Source organism: Orycteropus afer, unplaced genomic scaffold (genome assembly GCF_000298275.1).
Source record: "Orycteropus afer afer isolate SDZICR_OR568_19922 unplaced genomic scaffold, OryAfe1.0 scaffold00149, whole genome shotgun sequence".
In the NCBI taxonomy this organism is placed as follows: Eukaryota; Metazoa; Chordata; class Mammalia; order Tubulidentata; family Orycteropodidae; genus Orycteropus; species Orycteropus afer.
Window position 1 is genome coordinate 4,130,748 of NW_006921736.1, and position 25,376 is coordinate 4,156,123.

The 25,376-nt window shown below is 40.3% G+C and overlaps 1 protein-coding gene across 1 annotated transcript in view; it reads right to left on the minus strand.

Annotated features, from left to right (window-relative positions):
* Positions 1–25,376, minus strand: part of FRMD4B (FERM domain containing 4B) — a 294,915-nt gene that overhangs the window by 170,152 nt on the left and 99,387 nt on the right. Inside the window, 3 exon segments of the mRNA XM_007946064.2 lie at positions 1,759–1,851; positions 14,505–14,599; positions 18,695–18,760. Of these exon segments, the coding sequence (XP_007944255.2) occupies positions 1,759–1,851; positions 14,505–14,599; positions 18,695–18,760 (254 nt within the window).

Here is a 25,376-nt window from a genome sequence, read left to right on the forward strand (position 1 = left end):
CTCATCATGGGGAATAACTACCACCAGCTGCCTAACTATTCAACCAGGCCCAGCCAAGATGACATACAAACACAACTATCACACCAGGTAATCACAGTAAAACAACCCCAAAAATGAAGATATCGTCACGTCATGAAACTAAGTACATTTTCAACATTCAGAAAGTAACAAAATCTCAGGATACAGGACTGTTCTTTACGTTGATCTAGCTTTATGAGAATATACTTAGAAGTAAGATAAACCTAGTACCTTAGCTAAATTCATCATATTTTGCTTCACAGTTGTTGTTGTGTTGTTATGTGCCCTCGAGTTGGACCCAACTCATAGCGACCCCTCCTTGGATTTTAGGAAAACAAAATTTATCATCAAATTCAGGATGGTAAGAGTAGGAGACCGACCAGTCAGTGTATTGGAAGGGGCTTTCCACTTTATTGGTAATATTTTATTTCTTAAATGAGGTAGAGAAACATGGGCGTTACCATTGATAACTTTTTGTTTATCATATGTTTTGAATAATAAATGCAAAAAATATTTCTATCATGGGCTGGCTTTGAGAAATCACTAATTTAGTTGAACACATCCATTTCAGGAGGAATTATGTGAGGCCCCCTATCAGTGAGAGAGTTCTTGCCTGACATGCAGGAGACCTGGGTTCAATTCTTAGCCAATAGACCTCAAGCACAGACACCGGTGACCTTTCTATCAGGAGAACCCTGCGTGTTGCTATGATGCTGAACAGTTTTTAGCAGAGCTTCCATATGAAGATGTTCTAGGAAGAAAGGGCTAGTGACTTACTTCTGAAAATCAGCCAATGACAACCATATGGATCACAATGTAACCTTGTGTGATCTACAACCCGATGTTGGGGATGGCTCAGGACCGGACAACCCTTTATTCCCTTTGTTGTGCATGGGGTCACCATGAGTCAGGGCCTGAGTCAGGGCTGACTCCATAGCAAGTAACAACCACTGCCATATGGTACGTGACTTGCCCAAACAGAACTCAGAGAACAAGTCATGAATTCCTCGCATTACTCTTCGAAGTCTCTGTGTGCAAGCAGAAATCAGATTTCTGTTAAGATAATTCTTCCTGGGAGTTTTTGTTTGCATTTTATCTTCTATTCAAATTAAGGTATAAAATTGTATAAAATTCAATTATTTCCACAGTCTCTAGAAAACATTATTCCTCTACAGAATGTAATAGCAAATGTTTACTATATTTCAAATAATAAGAATCCTAAAAGTATGTTGTGTGAGAAACAGCCTAATGTATTAAAATACACTACCTATGTTTTTCAGCCTTAAATTGAGCCAAGTGACTTTGAGCAATAAAGGAAGGTCAGTCTGTCCTTCATCTCCAAAGAAAACAGTTCTATACAGTATCTATGGTAACTTGGTCTCCAGGCCAAAACAGCAGAGAGTCTCTTTTACATAATGTTTTGATAGATCTCGTCTCTTTTTATTCTCTATCTCTGATCACCTAGTGGCTAAGGCACTTGACTGCTAACCAGAAGTCTGGTGGTTCATACCCACCAGCCGCTCCTTGGAAGGAAGATGGGGCAATCTACTTCCATAGTGATACTGCCTTGGAAACCCAAGGAGGGGTCGCTATGAGTTGGGTCCGATTCAATGGCACATAACAACAACAACAACAACAACAACAACAACAATCTCTGATCACCAGAATTTTTTTTTTTTTTAAAGGGGGTGGAAGGAAGGGGAAGGCGCAGTAATTCTACATCCACGTGTGGATACATACCTCACGGCAAAGTGCAAAAAGGCTGGGCCTGGTTTCTTGGGCAAATCATGGTCAAGAACTCGGTGATCTAATTGTAGCCAGTTCTGCTGACCTCTGTGAGAGCAAAGCAAAGAAGAAGCATTACACAGTCAGAAAAACATTCAAAACCACAATGTTGGCAAAGCTATGGGAAAAAAGTTACTCCTATACTGATGGTACAGGAGTACAACCAGTAATGAGGCCAATTTAGCAATTTCTATCAAAGTTATAAAAGCACCTCCCTCAGAACCAACCTTTCCATTTCCAGTTATTTATCAAGATGCGTGAAAAATGACCTATATATAAAGCCACTCACTGTTGCACTGTTTATAACAGCAAAAAGTCTGGAAATAATATAAATGTCCAATAGGATATTATTTTTAAAAATCATGTATACTGTGCAAGGAAATATAATGCAGTCATAAAAAGGACTGAAAACCTCTTTACAAACTTACTTTGAACAATTTTCAAAATACATTGTTAAATGAAAAAGCAGGATGTGTAACATTACAGTTGTTTTGGTTACCTAGTACCACTCTGACAAGAATATAACACAAATGAGATGGCCTTAACAAACAGGAGTTTATTCTGTTACAGTTTCGAGGCTTTAAGTCCAAGTTCAAAGTGCCAGGCTCTAGGGGCTGGATGAAAGCCCCTCAACCTTGGGATTCAGCTCTGCCTCCTGCTCCCAGCCCACTGGAGCTAGAGGCATTTCTTCACTCAGACAGCTGCTAGCTGCTGAGACTGACAAGCCCAAGGTTGAGAAATAAAAAGGCACAGTCCTGATGTTACCAAACCACATGGCAGGCCATTAACTCAAGTCCATTGAAAGTCCCAAGGTCAGGAGAGCATGGCAGGCTGCTGAGCAACAACATGGCCACATGCAAGGGTCAAGCATACCTTAAGCTAGACCATTCCCAAAGCTGTTTCTTATATATGGGAAGCAGACCACAAACCCAAAGGCTGCTCACAGTAGATACCACCATGGAGTTGATTACCAATCTCATCATGGGGAATACGACATCCAGCTGCCTAGCCACTCAACAAGGCCTAGCCAAGATGACACACAACCTGAACCACCACAATAGTTCATCACCATTTTTTGTATTAAAAATAGATTTATGTGTGTGTATGTGTATGTATAGGGGGCTCTGGTGGCACAGTGCCTAAGGAATGAATGTGACTGTTAACCAGAAGGCTGCAGGTCCCACTAGCCACTCCTTGGAAGGAAGGTTGGGCAATCTACTTTCATAGTGATATCACCTAAGAAACCCAAGGAGGGGTTGCTGTAAGTCGGATCTGACTGGATGGCAGTGAGTTTGGTTTTTGGTTTATGTGTATGTATAAAATATCCCTGGGAGGAGACACTAGAAACTGCCTTTGGAGATAACATATTGGGTGCTATGAGGCACATATTTCACTATATCCTCTTGCATCTTTAAAATTTTGATTCATGTGAATAAACTACCTGTTCAAAAAATTAAGATTAAAAAGGAAGAAATAAATGAAGAAAAATAAAGAAAAAAAAGTGAGAGCTCAGAAAACCTGTATCATTATTATTTCTGCCCATATTTTCTCTTTGGCTCTGTTTGCTACTTTGTTCAAACAAAGAAATCTTGCTTTCTGGAAACACAATCCTCACCTCTGGAGTTAGGAGCCTTCTTGGACTTCAGAGTCACAGAGACTGGGGTTCAAATCCTGGTGCACTAGGGACCTATGTGACCTTGACCTTAACAAGTCTGAGCTTGAGGTCCACATTTTCAAAATGAGAACTCTTAGGCTTGTGGTAAGGAACTAATTGATAATTTTGGTAAAGCACTTTGATAATAAAATTGTCTAGCACATAGTACACCAGCCACTCCTCGGAAGGAAGGTTGGGCAATCTACTTCAGTAGTGATACAGACTCAGAAACCCAAGGAGGGATCGCTATGAGTCAGAAACAACTCGATGGAAGTGAGTTTGTTTGTTTGTTTTTTGGTTAGCACATGGTAGGCACTAAATACATTAATGCTTAAATTATTACTAAATATGAAATCTGAAAAGTTTTACATAGTCACAAAAGGTAAAACTTCTGGTTTAATAAAAGCAAACAGACAAAGATAACAATACTATATCTTTTTTAAAAGTATAGGATCAAATACTCTCTGGGTGCTATTTCTGTGTGTACATTATGGACCTATTGATAACAAAGTGTGTATTTATTTATTTTCTTAAGAGCTTCACCAAATTCATGGGTATTAACAATTCTCCCTAGATTTTGAGCTCAGATACCTAAAGGACTGATGATACTGTAGCTCAGGAGTGTTTGTATGACTTCTCCAAGGTTGTCCAACTAGTTGATCTGTGTTCGACTATAAATTCCCAGAGAGTATAGACTCCACTTTACTTTCTTACATAAAATTCAACTTAAGATCATGCTGAATATTGGTGAGGTATCAAATTATAACACAATTGGTAATGAGACAGAAGATATTTTACAACTTCTTTTGGACCTTAAGTAGGTAATTTTTCTTTTTTTAATTCAGAAAATTCAAAGCTGCATTAATTTATAAGTGTATAGGAAAAATTGGCCATAAATAATGATGATGATAATAATAACTACTCTTTAATAAGCAACTACTCTGTGCTAAGAACCAAGCTGGAACTTTTTATATATTAATGCTAAATTTTACAATAAGCCTGCAAGGAAAGTGGCAGAGCTGAGATGTGAACCCAGGACTTTCAGTAGAGCAGAAAATCACACTAGAGAGGTGAATTAGCCTTTATAATAATTTCCAGTTGCAACACTGGAAAAAGCCTGTCTGTTTCTTTTATTATAAGATGAGGTTTCAAATAATTGTCTCTAGCTTTCCTTGAAAGAATATTATGAAGATAAATAAGCTTATATCAGTGGTATAAAGGAAGGTTCTTGAAAGTATTGTTTTTATGTGCAAAAAAAATACGAAAAGATAAGGGATTCTATACGATATATCATTATGTTTAGGATATCATTGATTTAAAGACATATCTCAGTTTCAGAGATGTTAAAATGTACACCTTCGAATCCCTAAACTATTGTATAGTATCAGGAGTCAAAAGTTCTCTTACACAAAATGAGACTAATTTTTAATAGTCTGATATGCATTTATAAGGAGCTCAGGTGGCGCAGTGCCTAAGGCATTGGATTATTAACCAGAAGGTTGGGGATTCAAACCCACCAGCCATTCTGTGGAAGGAAGACTGGGCAATTTACTTCCATAAAGATTTACCACCTTGGAAGCCCAAAGAGTGTCACTATGACTCGGAATCGACTCGATGGCAATAAGTTGTTTTGGTTTTTGGTTAATATGCTTTTATGTAATGGTAGCATTTTAAAAGCATAATGCATATTTATATGAACTTATATGAAATGATATACAAATGGATAAAGCAAGTTACACAGTAACATATCCAACATAAACCAATTACGTTAACTATAGAAACACACTCAAAACACAATTATATTTGGATGAAAATTTTTAGATTAAGTTCAAATTGCCAACAGTGGTTACATCTGTGGAAGAAACTATAATTGGAGTGAGGAGGTAGTCAAAAGAGTAGGGACCTTAACTATGATGGTAAACATTTTCATAAGAACATTTATGTCTGGTAAATATAAAATAATTTTTTTAAAAAAGCATCAACTAGAAATTAAATTTTTATAAATCCATTCACAATCTCACCAACAAGAGAAAATCTAGAAGAATAAAACAGTGAAGTATCCACAATTCTACCACTGAGATATATCAAGGTTAACATGTTGCATAGTCTTTGAGACAAAAATGAGATCATTCACCCCATCAGGCTGCGTAGGCCAATCATAAAGCAAGTTTTCTTTCTGGTTAGAATTATATCAGTGAAAAGATGATCATCTCAGGCCCATCAGAAAGGACAATGATCAGAAGGCACAACTGTGTTGTAAAACTGACTTGTTATAAAAGCTTATTCAATAAAACCTTTCAAAACATGAGAAGGAAAATTATAATGAAATGTATGAAGTGGTTGGGAATCCTGACTGTGAACTGACGGTGCACTGCCTCAGGAGGACCGTGAACGCCCTCTAGGGGTGACAGACTTGCCCTGCACATGGGAAATAAAGGTAAGACACTAGGAGTCTCAGGACTTCTACCCTCCTACCCTCTACCCTCTATTGTAACAATGGATTTGTTTTTGTAGGTCATCATCATTACTTTTTATTATGTACCCACCGTCTGTTTTTCTATTTTTCTATTTCTCTTCTTGGTCTATGCACTAGGGTATAAACAGTAGCTAGTTTTCACTGGCAAAATGTCCCCTTCAGGTTTGCCTTACTCTATTTAGAGAAGTTCACCAACGGCAAAGGGCTGATGTGGCATCTAGTCAGGAAAAGGCAATTCAGACAGCATCCTGGGAGGGATCTGACTCAGTGGTTTTATGGGGGGAGGTGAAAGTGCTGAAAGAAAATACTTTCCAAAAATATTTACCAGACAAAGAGAAGGAACTAGGCTTGTGACCAAGACATTCCAAGGAGACACCCTTAGACATAAGCAATTTTCCAGGCCTGTTCACCAGAAGGGTAGAATGGCCAATTTCATTAGCCTCCAAAAGCCCAGCTCATTCTTCTGAAAATAAACATAGCTATAGACATAAGACACCCTCCCAAACTGGTCATAACTCAAAAATAGACTTTGCTGTCATTTGCAGAGAACTACACTAAAGACAATTTGGAGCGAGGCTTTGTGGAAAGGCTATAACCATTGCCCACTGTAGTCAACGAGACATCTAGAGGACGTCCTCAGATGAGGCATTCTTTTCCCAATATAGGTTTAGAAAGCTGTCCCAGGGCAGACCAGGAGGAGGGTGGCCCAAATCATTAATAACACCATTCATTTCATTTCTTTTCTTTACGAAGAAGAGGTCTTGTCACAAATGCCTGATTTATGCACTGTCTGGTTTATGCTTACCTATGCCTGGAGCTTTCCCAGAACCTTCCTTGTGGCCAGGCCCCCTCTTTCCCAGTCCACCATGAACCGTGCAGTAATAAACCATGGCACTCCTCTGTATAACATCCTTCGAAGGCCTTGAGTGTACCTCCTCAGCTACGTAACATTCAAGGCTCATCTATGATCTTTCTTTTCTTAAAATTTTTTTTGTGATTTGGGTGAAAGTTTACAGAGCAAATTCATTTTCCATACAGCAGTTCATACACATTTTGTTTCATGACATTAACTGTAATTCTCTACAATGTAACAGCTCTCTTCCCACCTCTTCCCTGTCATTCTTTCCTATGTATTCTTGTGCCGTTCTGTTCTCCCACGATTGATTGCTCTAAGGAGTGTATCTACCTGATATAAATATTTACCCCATATGCCTGTCTATTGTTTGGCTGGAAGCCATGGGAGCGAGTTTAATTCCAGACCTGAAAGGTAAGTAGCGGTCACAGTCTTAAAGATCTCACCAGGCTCTATCACAGCAGTAAACCTGGTGTTTTCTTTCTTTCTTTCTTTTTTTTTTTAATGATGTCTGAGTTTTGTTCCACATTGTTCCCTCATGCTATCCATGATCTCCTGACTGATCCCTTTTCCAGTGGTTGACGGTGGTACCTGGCACCTCTCTGATCTCAGGGTCATAGGCTAAGGTTCGCATGGTCCACTAGTCCCTTGGACTAATTGTTTCCATGCATCTTTGGTTTTCTTCATTCTTCTTCACACTGGGCAAGGAGAGACCCGCTGTTGCATCTTAGATGGCTGCTTGCAAGCTTTTAAGACCCTAGTTACTATTTACCAAACTTGGATGTGGAACAATGTTTTTGTGTAGTATGTTATGCCAATTGAGTTCGATGTCCCCTGCAATCATGGTCCTGAGCCCACAGGTCCAACTACTCACTCCCTCAGGGTGGATGGCTGTGGCCAAGAAGTTATCATTAACTTTGCCCCTTGTTAGTTCTGTTATATATTTGTATATGCTTATAGCACATACAAATATGTATGTAGAAATATTGTCTGCCAACTTTACATATGGTCTTGGGTATATTTCCTTTTGCCTAGACATACCTGATCATTCAGCCTATCTACCCATGTATTTGTTGTTAGGTGCTGATGAGTCATATTAGACTCATAGCGACCCTATGCACAGTAGATTGAAACACTGCCCAGTACTGTGCCACCTCCATGATCCTTGCTATACTTGACCCTATCGTTGAAGCCACTGTGTCAATCCATCTCATTGAGGGCCTTCCCCTCTTTCGTTGACCACGCACCTTACCAAGCATGACATCCTTCTCCAGGGAATGGTCCCTTCTGACAACATGACCAAAGTAGGTGAGACGAAGTCTGGCCATTCTTGCTTCCAAGGAACATTCTGGCTGCACTTCCTCCAGGACAGATCTGTTAGTTCTTATAGCAGTCCATGGGACTTTCAGCATTCTTCACCAGCACCACAACTCAAAAGCATCAACTCTTCTTTTGTCTTCCCTATTCATCCCCCCAGCTCTCACATGCATATGAGGTAACTGAAAATATCATGGCTTGTGTCAGGTGCACCTCAGTCCTCAAGGAAACATCCTTGCTCCTCAGCACTTAAAAGAGGTCCTTTGCAGCTGACTTGCCCCGTGCTATATGTCATCCAATGTCCTGACTGCTGCCTCCATTGGCGTCAATGTGAAGTCCAAGCAATGTGAAGTCTTTGATAACTTCAATCTTTTCTCCATTTATCGTGATGCTGCTTGTAGGTCCTCTTGTGAAGACTTTTGTTTTCTTTATATTGAGATGTAATCCATACTACAGACTGTATTCTTCAATCTTCATCAGTAAGTGCCTCAAGCCATCCTCACTTTCAGCAAGCAAAGTTGTGTCATCAGCATATCGCAGGTTGTTAATGATTCTTCCTGTAATCTTGATGCCACGTTCTTCTTCATATAGTCCAGTTTCTTGGATTATTTGCTCAGCATATAGACTGAATAAGTGTGGGGAAAGGATACAACCCTGATGCACTTCCTTCTTGATTTTAAACCATGCAGTGTTCCCTTTTTCTGTTGGAACAACAGCCTCCTGGTCAATGTGCAGGTTCCTCATGAGTACAATTAAGTGGAATCCCCATTCTTCTCAATGTCATCCACAATTTGTTATGATCCACATAATCAAATGCCTTTGCATAGTCAATAAAACACAAGTAAACATATTATTTGCCTTGAGCCAAGATCCATCTGGCAGCAGCTATGATATCCCTTGTTCCACGTCCTCTTCTGAATCCAGCTTGCACCTCTGGAAGTTCTCTGTCAATATAGTGCTGTTTTTGAATTATCTTCAGTTAGATCTTACTTGTGTGTGATATTAATGATATTGTTTGATAATTTCTACATTCTGTGGGATCACCTTTCTTTGGAATGGGTACAAATATGGATCTCTTCCAGTCAGTTGGTCAGGTAGCTGTCTTCCAAATCTCTTGGCATAGCCAAGTGAGTGCCTCCAGTGGGGCATCTGTTTGTTGAAACATCCCAATGGGTATTTCATCAATTCCTGGAGCCTTGTTCTTTGCTAATTCCTTCAGTGCAGCTTCTAGTTCTTCCTTCAGTACCATTGGTTCTTGATCATATGGCACTTCCTGAAATGGATGAATATCTACCAGTTCTTTTCGGTAAAATGATTCTGTGCATTCTTTCCATCTTCTTTTGATGTTTCCTGCATCATTCAGTATTTTGCCCATAGAACCTTTTAATACTGCAACTCGAGGCTTAAATTTTTTCCTCAGTTCTTTCAGCTGGAGAAATGTTGAGTGTGTTCTTCCTTTTTGGTTTTCCAACTCTAAGTCTTTGCACATTTCAATATAGTAATTGGCTTTGTCTGCTCAAGCTGCTCTTTGAAATCTGTTCAGCTCTTTTATTTTGCCATTTCTTCCATTTGCTTTAGCTACTCTCCACTCAAGGGCAAATTTCAGAGTCTCTTCTGTCATCCATTTTGGTCTTCTCTTTTCTTGTCTTTTTAGTGACCTCTTGCTTTCTTCATGGATGATGTTCCTACAATTCCTCTAGTTTCCGGTCATTGGTGTTCACTGCATCAAATCTATTTTGAATTCTGGAGGGATATATTCAAGATCATATTTTGGCTCTGGTGGACTTGTTCTAATTGTCTTTAACTTCAAGTTGAACGTGCATATGAGTAGTTGATGGTCTATTCCACAATCAGCTCCTGGCCTGGTTTTGGCTGAAGATATTGAGCTTTTTCATCACCTCTTGCCACAGATGTAGTCAATCTGATTCCTGTGTATTCCATCTGGTGAAGTCCATGTGTATAGCTGCCATTTGTGTTGTTGCAAAAAGATATTTACAATCAATAAGTCATTGGTCTTGCAAAATTCTATCATGTCATCTCCAGCATTATTTCTGTTACCAAGGCTAAAATTTCCAACTACTGGTGATCCTTCTTTGTTTCCAACTTTTGCATTCCAGTCACCAGTGATAATTAACACATCCTGACTGCATGTTCGGTCAATTTCAGACTGCAGAAACTGATAAATATCCTCAATTTCCTCATCTTTGGCTTTGGTGGTTGGGGCATAAATTTCAATAATAGTGTATTAGAATAGTGATCTTCCTTGTAGGTGTATGGATATTATCCTATCACTGACAGCACTGTACTTCAGGACAGATCTTGAAACATTCTTTGTGATGATGAATGCCATGCCATTCTTCTTCAAATTGTCATTCCTGGCATAGTAGATCATATGGTTGTCTGATTCAAAATGGCCAAAACCAGTCCATTTCAGCTCACTAATGCCTAGGACATCAATCTTTACTTGTTCCATTTCATTTTTGAAAACTTCCAATTTTCTTAGATTCATACTTCATACATTGTATGTTCTGATTATTAATGGATGTTTCCAGCTGTTTCTCCTCAATTTGAGTCATGCCACATCAGCAAATGGAGGTCTCAAAAGCTTTACCTTATCCATATCAGTAAGGTTGGTTCTACTCTGATGATGCAGCTCTTTCCCGGTTGTATTTTGAGAGCCTTCCAAGCTAAGTGGCTCATCCTCCTGCACTGTATTGGACAGTGTTTCCAGGCTATTCATAAAGTTGTGTAGTAATGTATCAGATAATGTTTCTCTGCTATTCATACAGTTTTCTCTGGCCAATTCTTTGAGAACTGGATGGCCTCTTCCTTCTTCCTAGTCTGTCTCAGTCAGCAAGCCGCCCTGAAACCTGTGCACCATGTGCAAACCTGCTGGGTTTGAAACACTGGTGGCACACCTCAAGCCTCACAGCAACACGCCACCAGTAGGACAAACCAACAGACAAATTTGTCTCCATTAGCTGTTCAAAACTTCTCCACCCTACCCTTACATGGATCCCTGTCTCTTTCGTGCCACTTGGGAGCATGGCTTGCCCGCCCCACCCATTACCTGGATCCCTGCCGCTGCTTCCTCACTCTGTCCTGGTCCTCCTGGCCTTTTCTCTCCTTTCCTGTGCTTTCCCACTGCCCACCCATCTATTTACCATACATTAATGTGTGTTATCACTGACAATGCAGTATTGTATAAGTAAAAGGGTTTATCTTTGTTGTCTGTACATTTCGTGTATCACCTATGATCTTCTCCCTTGAATGTTTTACTGTTTCAGGCCAGTATTCTCACCACTCGGCAAATGTTCCATGTTTATTACCATAGCCTACATTTGCCCACAAGTTAATTCTTGTCTATAATGCCATCACCTCTCCCTTCTATTTAAAGCCTACCTCCCCTACCATGTACAATTTTAATTACTCTTCTGTGTGAAGCACACCCTGACTCCCCCAGTTCTCCTTTAGACTTTTTTTCTCAAATGCTTACTCTACTGCTACAACTACTAAAAACACAATTGCTCCCTTTGACTGTGCGCCTGTGGTATGGGCTTTGTATACTTTATCTAATTTAATATTAATAATTTAATACACATTGCGTGCCTTACATATTATCTGTTGTATGGATACCATTATGTCTCTTGTACAAATGAAACCACTGATTGTCAGAGATGTTATGTAACTAGCCTAAGATCACACAACTACCAGGATCCAATGTTATCTGGCCCCTGCTCTCTCTTGAAATTTATCTTGTATACATCCTCCCATATTCTTTATACTCTTAGCCACATTAGCCTTAAAAAAAAAAAAAAATCAACTTTCATTCCCCCTCAAAACTTTTGCACTGGCTTTTGCCTAGAATGCCACCTCAAAATTTTGCAGAGCTGTGTGCTTTTCATTCAGATCTTAGCTCAAATGTCATGTCTTAGAAGCCTTCCCAGCCTAACCTGTCTAAAACTACCCTGTTATTTATTTATTTATTTTTAATATCATGGCATCTTATTTTATGTTCCTCAAAGTACTTATAATTTCTGGCAATTTCTCTTCTATTTGTTTTCTCATTATGCAAGCCTTGGTGGTACAGTGGTGAAGTGTTAAGATGCTAACTGGAAGATCAGTGTTATGAACCCACCAGCCACTCTGCAGGAGAAAGATGAGGCAGTCTATTTCCATAAACTCTTTGGGGTCTACTCTGTGTTCTAGGGTCACTATGAATCGGAATCAACTCAATCGCAGTGGGTTTATACAAGCCCATAACGTTGCAAGGTAAGGCACATGAGGGCAAGGATCTCTTTTGTGTTGCTCAGAGCTGAGTCCCTAAGACCCAAGACAATGGCTAGCATTTAATTAGCAATCAAGAAATATGTCTTGAATGAATAAATTACCCCACTATCCATGCTCTTAACCACTATTCTATGTGACTCTGTCCTAAGCTACAGGGCTTATAGCATTTACTCTTTATATCACATAACTTAGCCACCACAGTTTATGACATTTATGATTTTATGTCTTAGGGTGTTTGCTGTTATTTCATTCACATTCAGATTTAATTTGTCTGTGTATGTGCGTGTGTTTAATCACTGATTCTTAGGAATTAGTCTTGTCTTTGAGCTAGAGTATGCTGTCAAAATGGTCCCTGGGTGGTGTGAAGAATTTGTGTTCAACTACTAATCAAAAGGTTGGCTGGTCAAACCTACCCAATGGTGATGTGGAAGAAAGGTCTGGCAATGGGCTTCAGTAAAGTATATAGCCAAGAAAATCCTGTGGAACACAGTTCTCCTCTGTAACACATGGGTTTGCCATAAGTTGCAGTCAAATCGATGGCAATGTTTTTTTTTAATGTTGTCAAAGGACATTTGTGTTTCCTATTTGATCCAGCAGAGCACTGATCATGTGGTCTCTCAAATAATTGTCAAGTGAACAGATAATTTTGTGAGTAAGTGGGAGGTGGCTTATGTTGAATGTACTTTTTCTGCTTTGTTGAATCCTATTCAGGAAACACCCTGATTCCAGAACCAAATTTTCTAAGATTTTGTATGTGTCCTGACAACTTGCTATCTTTCCACCTGCCTCTTGCTTCCTGGCTTTTGTTCAGCCCAAATCCTGAGTCTGTTGGTACATCTAGAAGGGTCTATGCTTGTAGCCCAGGCTGGAAACAATCAGAAGCTGCATGGTGTTAAAGACACATTTTTGTGACATTATTTTTGACTTGGTTAAAGGGAAGGGCTAAAAAAACATTTAAATTGGGAGAATTATAGAAAGAATGCTGGGTGGTTGGCCAATATATTTTGTGTCTAGAACACATTTTCTTTAATTTTAATATTTAAGGAACTCTTTGGAAATTGTCCTTAGATAGGGAACGATTCCTCTGATAACGTATCAGGCTATGTGTAAAGTAGGCATATTGGGCTGCCATACAACACACATACACACACACTAACACTCATACAGAAGAGAGCCAATAAGTCTAAACACATTTGCTAATAGAGTGGTGTGTTGTTTTTTTTTTAATTTAATTTTGATTTGGGTGAAATTTCACAGAGCAAATTCATCTTCCATACAGCAGTTCACATACACTTTGTCTGGTTATAGTTTTAAACTTTCACAAATTTATTATTATATGGCCTGCCTCATTCAGAAGGAGCTCTGGTGGCACAGTGCCTAGGGTATTTGACTGCTAACCAGAAGGTTGATGGTTCAAACCCACCAGCCACTCTGTGGACGGAAGATGGGGCAATCTGCTTCCATAAAGATTTACTGCCTCGGAAACCCAATAGGGGTGGCTATGAGTCAAAATCAACTTGATGGCAATGGGTTTGGTTTGATTTTGGTGTTTCATTCAGAAAAGATTGAAATTACTGAGAAATACATGCAATATGCAACATGTGAAAAATGGAAGATTAAAAAAAGAAAAAGCTAATGAGGAAGTAACATAAAATCAATCCAAGTGGAAGTTAAAAAATTTCATTCCATATTGAATGATACAGATATTTCTTAGATGGGCCACAAATTTGTCTTTAAACTTTCCTCCAACCAATATTACAACACCAATTCCATTTCAGATAGGAGTGAATGACGCCTAGTATTTCTATTGCTGGTACATGAGCTGGAAAAACAAAACACCACCGCATGTGAGGAAAAGTAAAAATAACCTATAATCAAGAATAGCAGTTTCATTACAAAAAAAAATTCTAAAACTCTTAGGATAATATTTTGAGTTCTTAAAATACTCAATACTCCTTTCCTTCTCCTTTGGCAATGATCCAAAAAGTCCTGCATTAAAAAGCCTATAACTAAGCAGGCATATTCTTGGAGTATTTTTTCTCCCTTTTGCTAATCACAAAGTAGGCAGTTCAAGTAATAGGTAAAGAAATAAAAACTATTAAAACACTTACGTGTCATCCATAAACGTTATTCCAAAGTACTCCTTTTCTTTCAGGTTAAAATGTGAAGCCACTAGGTCCAGCAACTCTCTTGACAAAAGTTTCGGCTGTCAAGATAAAAATCTTATTAGGAACAATTTGGTTACTGCAACCACCTTCTTCTGTCCCACATAGTTTAAAGCCACATTTGCTGGTTTGTTGCTAAATACCCACTCTCTCTTCCTGCTCTGGTGAACTGTCTGTAGATCATTCTCTAAGAGACATGGCAAAGGAAAGAAGATGGGAAGAGGTACATTAATGAGATCCTTATTTTCATGTATTAGCAATTTAATTGAGGATCTTACTTTTTCCCTCTAAGGTAGTGTGCCGACTAATGTGCTGCTAATTTGAAATTTTTTTTTTTTTTTTAATATGTGGTATGGTGCTGGTGGTGGAGTGGTTAAGTGCTTGGCTGCTAACTGCAAGGCCAGTGGTTTGAACTCACCAGCCGTCCCACAGGAGAAAGATGAGGCAGTCTACTTCTGTAAAGATTCCAAAAAAAAAAAAAAAAAAAAACCAACCAACCAAACTCACTGTCATTGAGTCAATTCTGACACACAGTGACCCCCCATTGGGTTTCTGATGCTGTAAATCTTTATGGAAGTAGATTGCCCCAGCTTCCTTTTGTGGAGCATCTGGTGGGTTTGAACCACTGACCTTCTGGTTAGCAGCCAAATGCCTTATCCACTATGCCACAAGAGCTCCTTTGGAAATCCTTTGGGGCAGTTCTACTCTGTCCTATAGAGTCTGATTAAGTCAGAATTGACTTGACAGCAATGGTCTTTTTTATGGTGCTGGTGAGAAGTCTTTGGGTGGTGAAGGCAGTTAGGTCTTTGACTACTAACTGAACGCTTGGCAGTTTGAACCCACTCAGAGACATCTCAGAAGAAAAGCCTGATGATCTGCTTCTTAAAGGTCACAGCCTTGGAAATCCTATGGAGTGCAGTTCTACTCTGCAACACATGGGGTCACTATGAGTTAGAATCAACCTGATGGCAACTGGTTTGGTTTGGCTTATGGTGCTAGGGACCAAGACAAAGAATATTAAACACCTCACTGCCTGGTTATCTGTGTTGCTATGACAGACTGTAAAAAAAATTTCTTGGTGGAGGCCTGTTGAAATGGCTCAAGGTCTGAGGTTCATGAACTGAGAAGCCAGAGGCAGAATGAGCAATAATAGTTATGACTGACTGTGTTAAACTCTTTGTAGTATTATCTCATTTAACCCCCACAATAAGACAGGGATTTGTATTTCCATTTTACAGATGTGCCACAGGACGTCATTGATGTTAAATATGTTAAAATTGCTTAATATTACATTGTTGGTAAGGGTTGGGATTTGAACTCAGGTCTGTCTGATTTCAAAGCCTAAGCTTTTATTTTCTTTCTAGAGATGGAATAATTATACCCATCCTGCCCATCATCATTAACAATATGTTTTGAGCACTTAAAGAAGCTCTGGTGGCATAATGTCTAAGGCATTTGACTACTAACCAGAAGGTTGGCAGTTCAAACCCACAAGCCACTCCATAGTAGGAAGACTGTGCAATCTACTTCCATAAATATTTAGTGCCTCAGAAACCCAATGGGGGTTGCTAGGAGTCAAAATTGACTCAATGGCAGTGAGTTTGGTTTTGGTTTATTGAGCACTTAACTAGAAGAAGGCTGTAAGCTATGAACTTTCAGGAAACACTGAACTTTGTGGGAAGAAGCTTGGGTTTGAAGTCAACCAGATCTGAGTTCTAGTTCTGACCATACAGAGACTGGGGAAGGAAAGGAGGAATATAGAGGACAATGTAGTTGGACTCTTTTCCACCTTTGAGCCAAATAGTACTTTATGATGTTTTGGCTAATTTTTGGAAGTAGATCATCAGGCCTTTCTTTCTAGCTTAGCTTAGCCTGGAAGCTCCTTTAAAATGTATCCACCATGACTGACTCTGCTGGTATTTGAAATACTGGTGGCATAGCTTCTAGCATCACAGTAACATGAAAGCCACCACAGTATCATAAACTGACAGACAGGTGATAGTGAAAACCTTATGGGTTACAACAGAATATTGTCCGACACACTTGCTTTGGTCATGTGATCAGGAGGGATCAGTCACTAGAGAAGGTCATCTTGTTTGGTGTGGGAGACCCTGGGTGAGACAGATGGGCACAATGGCCACACAATGGACTCAAACATGCTGGAGATCGTGAGGATGACACACGACCAGGCAACATTTTGGTCTGTTGTATATAAGGTCACCTTGAGTCACAGTCGACATAACAGCAGCTAACAACAACAACAACAACAATAACATCGTGATGTTTTGAGCACTGGATGTTTGGTGTTAAGGAGGTACGAAGAAAGAACAGACATGATTTAAAAGTAAAGAAAGAAAAGAAACTGGCAGACTCCAAAGGTCTACTCTGGTGAAAGGCTATTTTCAATAGTCCTAAATTCATTCTGAACTGAAGCCTCAGCATCCTGGGCTGGGACAAACCTCAGAAGGGAAAATAATTTAGGTTTGGTCAAAGCGGAGAATTCTAGCCTACCAATAAGTATAGTTTGGGAGCAGAGATTACCACAACTTTTAAGACTCTTGGGTTCTGAGAGCTGGGTGATAGAAGAGTCCTCAATAGTTAAAATATCACTCATATTGTCCCACATGATATGAGTTTTTTTTTTTTTTTTTAACAAATTTACAAAGAAATTTCACTCATGTATATAATCTAGTTCAATATTAACTAGATTGTACACGAGGAAGGCTGCTGTTGTTGTTGTCAGCTGCGGTCAAGTTAATTCCAACCCATGGAGACCCCTCTGTGAGTTCTATGGAATAGAACTGCTACATAGAGTTTTCAAGGCTGTGACCTTTTAGAAGGAGACCTTCAGGCCTTGTTTACCAAGGCACCACTGGGTGGGTTTGAAGGCTGGTAGTATAGTGTTTAACCATTTGCACCACCCAGGGACTCCTTTGTAAGGAAGGTTAAACCCATAAACACACTGTTGTTAAACTGATTCCAACTCTTAGAGACCCTATAGGACAGAGTAGAACTGCCCTATATGGTTTCTAAGACTATAATCTTTACAGCAGACTGCCACATCTTTCTCCCACGGAGTGGCTGCTGAGTTCAAACTGCTGACCTTTTGGTTAGCAGCTGAGTGCTTAATAACTGTGCCACCAGGACTCCTTGTGAGAAAGGCTGTTGTTGTTGTTGTTGTTATGTGCCGTCCAGTCGGACTGACTCATAGCGACCCCTCCTTGGGGTTCTGAGGCAGTATCACTACGGAAGTAGATTGTCCCATCTTCCTTCCCAGGAGTGGTTGGTGGGTTTGAACCACCAGCCTTCTGGTTAGCAGTCAAGTGCCTTAGGCACTATGCTACCAGAGCTCCTGTTGTTGTTGTTATGTGCCATCGAGTCAGCCCAACTCATAGCGACCCCTTCTTGGGTTTCCAAGGCAGTATCACTACGGAAGTAGATTGCCCTATCTTCCTTCCAAGGAGTGGCTGGTGGGTTTGAACCACTAACCTTCTGGTTAGCAGTCAAATGCCTTAGGCACTACGCTACCAGAGCTCCTGTTGTTGTTGTTATGTGCCGTTGAGTCAAACCCGACTCATAGCGACCCCTCCTTGGGTTTCCGAGGCAGTATCACTACGGAAGTAGATTGCCCCATCTTCCTTCCGAGGAGTGGCTGGTGGGTTTGAACCGCCAGCCGTCTGGTTAGCAGGCAAGTGTCTTAGCCACTATGCTACCAGAGCTCCTAGGGAGTCTTAATTCTAGTTCACAGTTGATGACACTGGGTAATTAACCCAGGCAATGCCACATAGCTGGAAAGCAGTTGGATGCAGATTTTCATTTCATGATAACCCTTTCAGGGAAGCATTATGTTCTTCAGTTTACCAAGGCAAGGGTCAAAGAAGTAAAGTCACTTGCCTTGGTTCACACAGCTGCTAAGTGTCAAAGCTGAGATTGGAACCCAAGAGTGTCTGAATCCATGTTCCTGGCCTATAATTACTCGTACACACAGACCAAGTTTTCTAAGACTTCACAGCAGACTTTACCTCTGAGTCAACTTCAAGCCACTGGCTTAGAGGCACAGATAAGTGAGCAGCATGAACACAGGCCATGAGGTTCAAAGAAAGAACCAGAGCTGTCCCCATGTGAAAAACACTTACCTGCACCAACAGCTCCAGTCTCCTATCATCCAGGAGGTGCACCTGGCAGTGCCTTCCTTCTGTCATCTGCAGGGACAAGATGGCAAGAGCAGTGTCAGGGTAGGGACTGAGAAGGAAACCCTTGAATTTGCCTTATCACTTATTTTACATGTGATATGCTCAGCCTAAAAAAGGTTTCACATGAATTAATCAGTAGGCTTTATCATCAAGAGATGTATTGTTGTTGTTGTTGTGTTGTTATGTGCCGTCGAGTCGGCCCCGACTCAAGAGATGTATTAGATGGCATTAATGCTCGGATTTAAAGAAAGAAAAGAGAAACAAGCAAATACCACTAAATATCTTGAAAAAGTATTGCCTACACAGTGTACCGAGAGCCCTGGTAGCATAGTGCCTAAGGCACTTGACTGCTAACCAGAAGGCTGGTGGTTCAAACCTACCAGCCACTTCTCGGAAGGAAGGTTGGGCAATCTACTCCTGTAATGACACCATCTCAGAAACCAAAGGAGGTGTCGCTATGAGTCGGGTCCGACTGCTCTGGTTACCTAGTGCCACTCTGACAGGAATATACCACAAATGGGATGGCTTAAACAAACAGGAGTTTATTCTTACAATTTGGAGGCTTTAAGTCCAAGTTCAAAGTGCCAAGCTCTAGGAGCTGGGTGAAAGCCCCTCAACCTTGCGGTCCAGCTCTGCCTCCTGCTCCCGGCCCACTGGAGCTAGAGGTGTTTCTTCACTCAGACAGCTGCTGGCTGCTAAGGCTGAGAAGCCCCAAGGTTGACAAGTAAAAAGGCACAGTCCCGATGTTACCAATCCACACGGCAGGCCATTAACTTAAGTCCATTGTAAGAAGCAAGGTCGGCAGAGCATAGCAGGCTGCTGAGCAATGACATGGATACATGCAGGGTCCAAGCATGTCTTGCTAGAGACCATACCCAAAGGCTTCTCCTTATATACAGGAAACAGACCACATACCCAAAGGCAGCTACCCAGCTGCTTGTGGTAGATCCCACCATGGAGTTGATTGCCAGTCTCCTTATGGGGATTAACTACCACCAGCTGCCCAGCCACTCAACCAGGCCCAGCCAAGTTGACACACAAACCAAACTACCACACTGACCCAATGGCACATAACAACAACAACATACAGTGTACCAAGTTAAAAAAATGCAAAAGATTATACTTAGAAAAGTAGATCTCCTTCCCAGAAGAAATGAGCTCTTTTTTCCTCCTTGAATCAGTATTTTATTTTTCAAACGAAAATGTTTCATTTATTGGTGTGACTTAATAAATACAATAAATGCACAATGATAAAAAAAATCATATGACACCAAAGTTAAAATTAAAAGCTGTCATTTTTGAAACTCTCCCCCCTTTCAGTATATCACCACCATAGGATAGAACAGAAAATTGTTTGGTGTATACATTTTGAATTGTATTTACTTTTTCTCATTTAAAATTACAATACTGGGAAATATTCTTCTTAAAATATTTAAATAATACATAGGATATAAAGATCCGCCTTGATCAGTTCATGCCCCAAACCATTGTACTTTACAGAAATCACCACCCTATCAGTTTGAGGGGAATTCTCACCGTTTTTATATGTATTTTTAGATACATACCTGTGCATAATAGTAAACATATTTACATATAATGTGTCTTACCTTAATATGATTATACTGGACATAATAGTACAGTGTGACCCTGTAGGACAGAGAGTAGCCCTGGTGGTCTGCAAGGCAGCTAATCAAAAGGTCGGTAGTTTGGGCCTACCACCTGCTCCGTGAGAGGATGATGCAGCAGTTTGCTTCTGTAAAGATTATAGCCTTGCAAACACTATGGGGAAGTTTGACTCTGTCCTTCAGGGTCACTATGAGTCAGAATCAACTTGACAGCAGTGGATTTGTGGGTGTGTAACTTACAGCTGTTGTACAAAATTATAAAGACTGGGAATTCAAATACATATAAAGTCTTCGGCCCCCCACATTGTCAATAATTTATATTCTGTTTTATTTCATTTAACATTTTATTTATTTATTTTATGGTGATTTGGTTTACAGAGCAATTCATTTTCCATACAGCTGTTCATATATATTTTGTTTCATGTCATTGACCACAATCCCCACAATGTTCTCTTTCCTATGCATTCCTGCCCCCTGAGCTATCTCCCTCTGCAAATACTGCCCTTCTGATCTCCTACAATTGGTTGTTCCAAGGAGTGTATCGACCTCGTATAAATGTTCACCCTATGTGCCTGTTTAATGTTTGGCTGGAAGCCACAGGAGTGAGTTCAATTTCAGAGTTGAAGGGTAACTAGGGGCCATAGGCTTGAGGGTCTCACCAGGCTCTATCAGACTAGTAAACTTGGTCTTTTTTATGATTTTGAGTCTTATTTCACATTTCTCCCAGTCTATCCAGGGTGTCCTGCACTGATCCCTTTCTGAGTGGTCAATGGTGATAGCCAGCACCATTTAGATTTTCTGATCTCAGGGTCATATAGGCTAAATTTTGCATGGTCTATTAGTCCTCTGGACCAACTTTTTCCATGCAACTTTGGTTTTCTTCATTCTTCCTTGCTCCAGATAAGGAGAAACTGATTGTTGCATCCAGATGGCCACTTGCAACCTTTTAAGCTACTCAACAAAGTGGGACACAGGACAATGTTTTTGTGTGATATGTTATACCAATTGAGCTTGATGTCCCTCACAACCATTGTCCCGAGCCCACAGGTCCAACAACTCACTCCCTCAGGGTGGCTGGCTGTGGCCAAGAAGCTATCATGACCTTACCCTCATTACTTCTATTTATATGGACCTTCTTATAGCACATACAAATATGTATATAGAAGTATCATCTGCCAACCTCATATATGATCATGGGTACATTCCATCTTGCCTAGACACATCTGATCATTCAGTTTGTACACATTTGTATCTACCATAGAGTAATGGTTGTTATTATTGATAATGCAGTATTGTATATGTAAATGGGTTTATCTTTGTTGTCTGTACCTCTTGCATACAACAGCTATGATATCCTTGTAGGCATATGGGTATTATCCTATCACCAACAGCATTGTACTTCAGGACAGATCTTGAAACATCCTTTGTGATGATGAATACCACTCCATTCCTCTTCAAACTGTCATTCCTGGCATAGTAGATCACATGGTTGTCTGATTCAAAATGGCCAAAACCAGTCCATTTCCGCTCACCAATGCTGAGGATAACAATCTTTATGCATTCCATTTCCTTTTTGACAACTTCCAATTTTCCTAGATTCATACTTCGTACATTCCATGTTCCAATGATTAATGGATATCTTCAGCTGTTTCTCCTCAATTTGAGTGGTGCCACATCAGCAAATGGAGTCCTGAAAGCTTCACCTTATCCATATGAGTAAGGCTAGGTTTACTCTGATGATGTGGCTCTTTCCCAGTCCTATTTTGAGAGCCTTCTAACCTAACCGGACTATTCATAAAGTTGCTGGTAATGTATCAGACAGTGTTTCTTTGCTATTCATAAGATTTTCTCTGACCAATTCTTTGAGAAGTGGATGGCTTCCTCCTTCTTCCTAGTCTGTCTCAGTCTGTAAGCTGGGCTGAATACCTGTGCACCATATGCATCCTGCTGGGTTTGAAACACCAGTGACTCAGCCTCAAAACTCACATCAACACATCACCATGGTAGGAAAAACCGACAGACAAGTTTGTCTCCCTGTTGGAACCTCTCCTACCACCCTTACGGGGTTCCCTGTGCTGACTTCTCCTCTGTCCCAGTTCCAGGGCCTTTTAATCCCCTTTCTCCCACTCTGCCACCCTGCTGCTTTGGGCATGCCTGGGTTCCCTCTCTTCACCTGGATCCCTGCAGCTGACTGCCATCAAACACTGCCCACTAAATCACAGCCTGCTATGCTCTGCTCATTTTGGTACTTTTAATGGACTTGAATTAATGGCCTGTCATGTGGCTGGTAATATTGGGACTATGCGTTGTTACTTGTTGACCTTGGGTTTGTCAGCCTCAGCAGCCAGCAGCTGAGTGAAGAAAAGCTTCCAGTTTCAGTGGGCCAGGAGCAGGAGACAAAGCTGAATCCCAAGGTTGAGGGGCTTTCACCCAGCTCCTAGAGCCTGGCACTTTGAACTTGGACTTAAAGCATCCAAATTGTAAGAATAAACTCTTGATTGTTAAAGCCATCCCATTTCCAGGTATATATTCCTGTCAGAGTGGCACTAGATAACCAAACAGTATCTTTGTGTATTTGGAAAAAGGAGGTAATCTTTGCTAGTTCCAGGCACTGACTTTGGCACTTGATGTGTATTATCTCATTAAAGTTCCACAAAAATCTATGATGTGGCAATATCCTCATTTTACAGGTAAGAAAACTGAGGTACAGAGAATTTAACGTAACTTCAATTAAGGAATTTAAGAGGGAAATAAATTGTGTCAGTTCAAATAATTTTATTTTTTCTATAAAACAACTCACACAAGCAAACCCTACGTGCATGCCCTATCAAAATATATAGTAAATGATTGTTCAAAAGATTAACTCACAAAACATGAATCCATTATCGAATATGTCACGAGTCAACTATTTTCCCTTAATCCAAATAAGTATCAAATAAGTATCCCTTAATCCAAATAAGTTTATCTCCTGATATAAAACAATCATCTTTTCTACCTTTCCATTTTGCTTAACTCTCCCTTGGACTGGTCAATATTTCTTTTGCCAATACACAGTTTTATTATAGGGAATCGAGGGACAGCAAAACCAAGGGAAACTCTCAATCAGATGTATTGACACAATACTTACAACAATGGGCTCAAACATACTAACAATTGTAAGGATGGTGCAGGACCAGCAATGCTTCCTTGTGTTATTCATAAGGTCACTATAAGTAGGAACCAACTTGATGGCAACTAACAACAACAATTTTGGTGTGTCTACCCAACTCATGGGAGCTCTGGTGGCATAGTGTCTAAGGCACTTGACTGCTAACCAGAAGGTTGGTGGTTCAAACCTACCAGCCCCTTCTGAGAAGGAAGACTGGGCAATCTACTTCCACAGAGATACTGCCTTGGAAATCCAAGGAGGGGTTGCTATGAGTTGGAGAGGACTCAAAGGCACATAAGAACAAAAACAACAACACCCAACTCATGACAAACACTGCCAATGGTGGTTATATTTATACAACTTGGTCATGTCCCTTAGCCCTCAATTGATTGGACCAGGTACAGACATCTGAAACAAGCTGGCCCAATCAGAACCTTACTTCAGATAATCAGGAATTGGGTCTGAGAGAACGAGAATTTGCTTAGTGTGGGGAAGCTATTTCTGCCATGCATGAGGAGAAAAAGAAAAGTCATCTACAGAGAGAATAAAGCAGACAAGTAGCTGAAAGGAGGCAAGGGAAATCATATCGCCTGAGAGGCAAAGCTTGAGAGCGTTGCTGCCAGGAATGGCTTTCCAGTCCACTTCTAGTCTCTTCAGCTAGTCTGCATAAATTTTTTTCCTTGAGTTCCATGGAACATCTCTGCATTTATTCCATAAATCCACTTTTTTTTTTTTTTCTCTTAAGCTAACTCGAGTTGGAGTCTGCTTTTTAGAACTGAAAGCACCTTCTTAAGATACCAGAGGTTTCTATACCTCGATGAGGCAAAAGTTCTTCAAAGGATAAACTTCCCAAATGATGGTATGAATAAAGTAAAGCTATCTACTAATGATCATGGATGCTCCCATTGACAGCAAATACAACAGCCAAGAGACAGGCTGACATCTGGGGAGGGAACTGAACAAAGACCTTACTGTATGATGTGATAAGAGACCACAGGGCAAGGTGGAGGTCAGTGCAGATGAACTAGGAGAAAAAACACTACAGTTTTATGGAAACACTGACACAAACCATGTTCAGTATTCACCAAGCCCTTTCTTCTGTGGGAGGATGGGTCTTCAAGGAGGGAAGAGTGTAGGACAATGGTTAAAGCATCGAGCTGCTAACCAAAATGTCAGTAGTTTGAACACAAGCCACTTCACAGGAGAAAGATGAGGCCATCCGCTTCTGTAAAGACTTACAGCTTTGGAAACCCTACAGGGCAATTCTACGCTGTCCTATAGGGTCGCTGTGACTTGGAATCAACTTGACAGCAACAAATTAGAGATAGAAAGGCCTGCCCTTACCACTTATTTAAATTGGAGGGTGAAAAGTGATGGAAGTATTTTGTTCATCAAAGCAATCCTAATGAATAAATTTTAGTTGACAATATTAGAAATCAGGAGATGCCACATAATAAAAATTTTGATTGGAGTCTATGGTCTCCAATTCACCAGTTTTTATCACCTGCCAGGTTCCTGGAAGTCCTGTCATGTGAGTGAGCAAGCTATGATTTAAGTTCATGTGGTATTCAGCTGCTAACAGAAAGGCTGGAGGTTCAAGTCTACCTAAAGGTGTCTCAAAAGAAAGGCTTAGCTATCTTCTTCCAAGAAATCAGCCATTGAAAATCCTATGGAGCATAGCTCTACTCTGACACATAGGGGCTCACCATGAATAGGAGTCAAATGGCATTTTGTTTTTAAAGTATCAGGGAACAGACATTATCAGTATCAGTGAAGGGCCTACTATACATCAGGCAAAATGTTTGACACTCAACACTTGTTAACATAGTATTTCAACCTCAACATGAGCCTG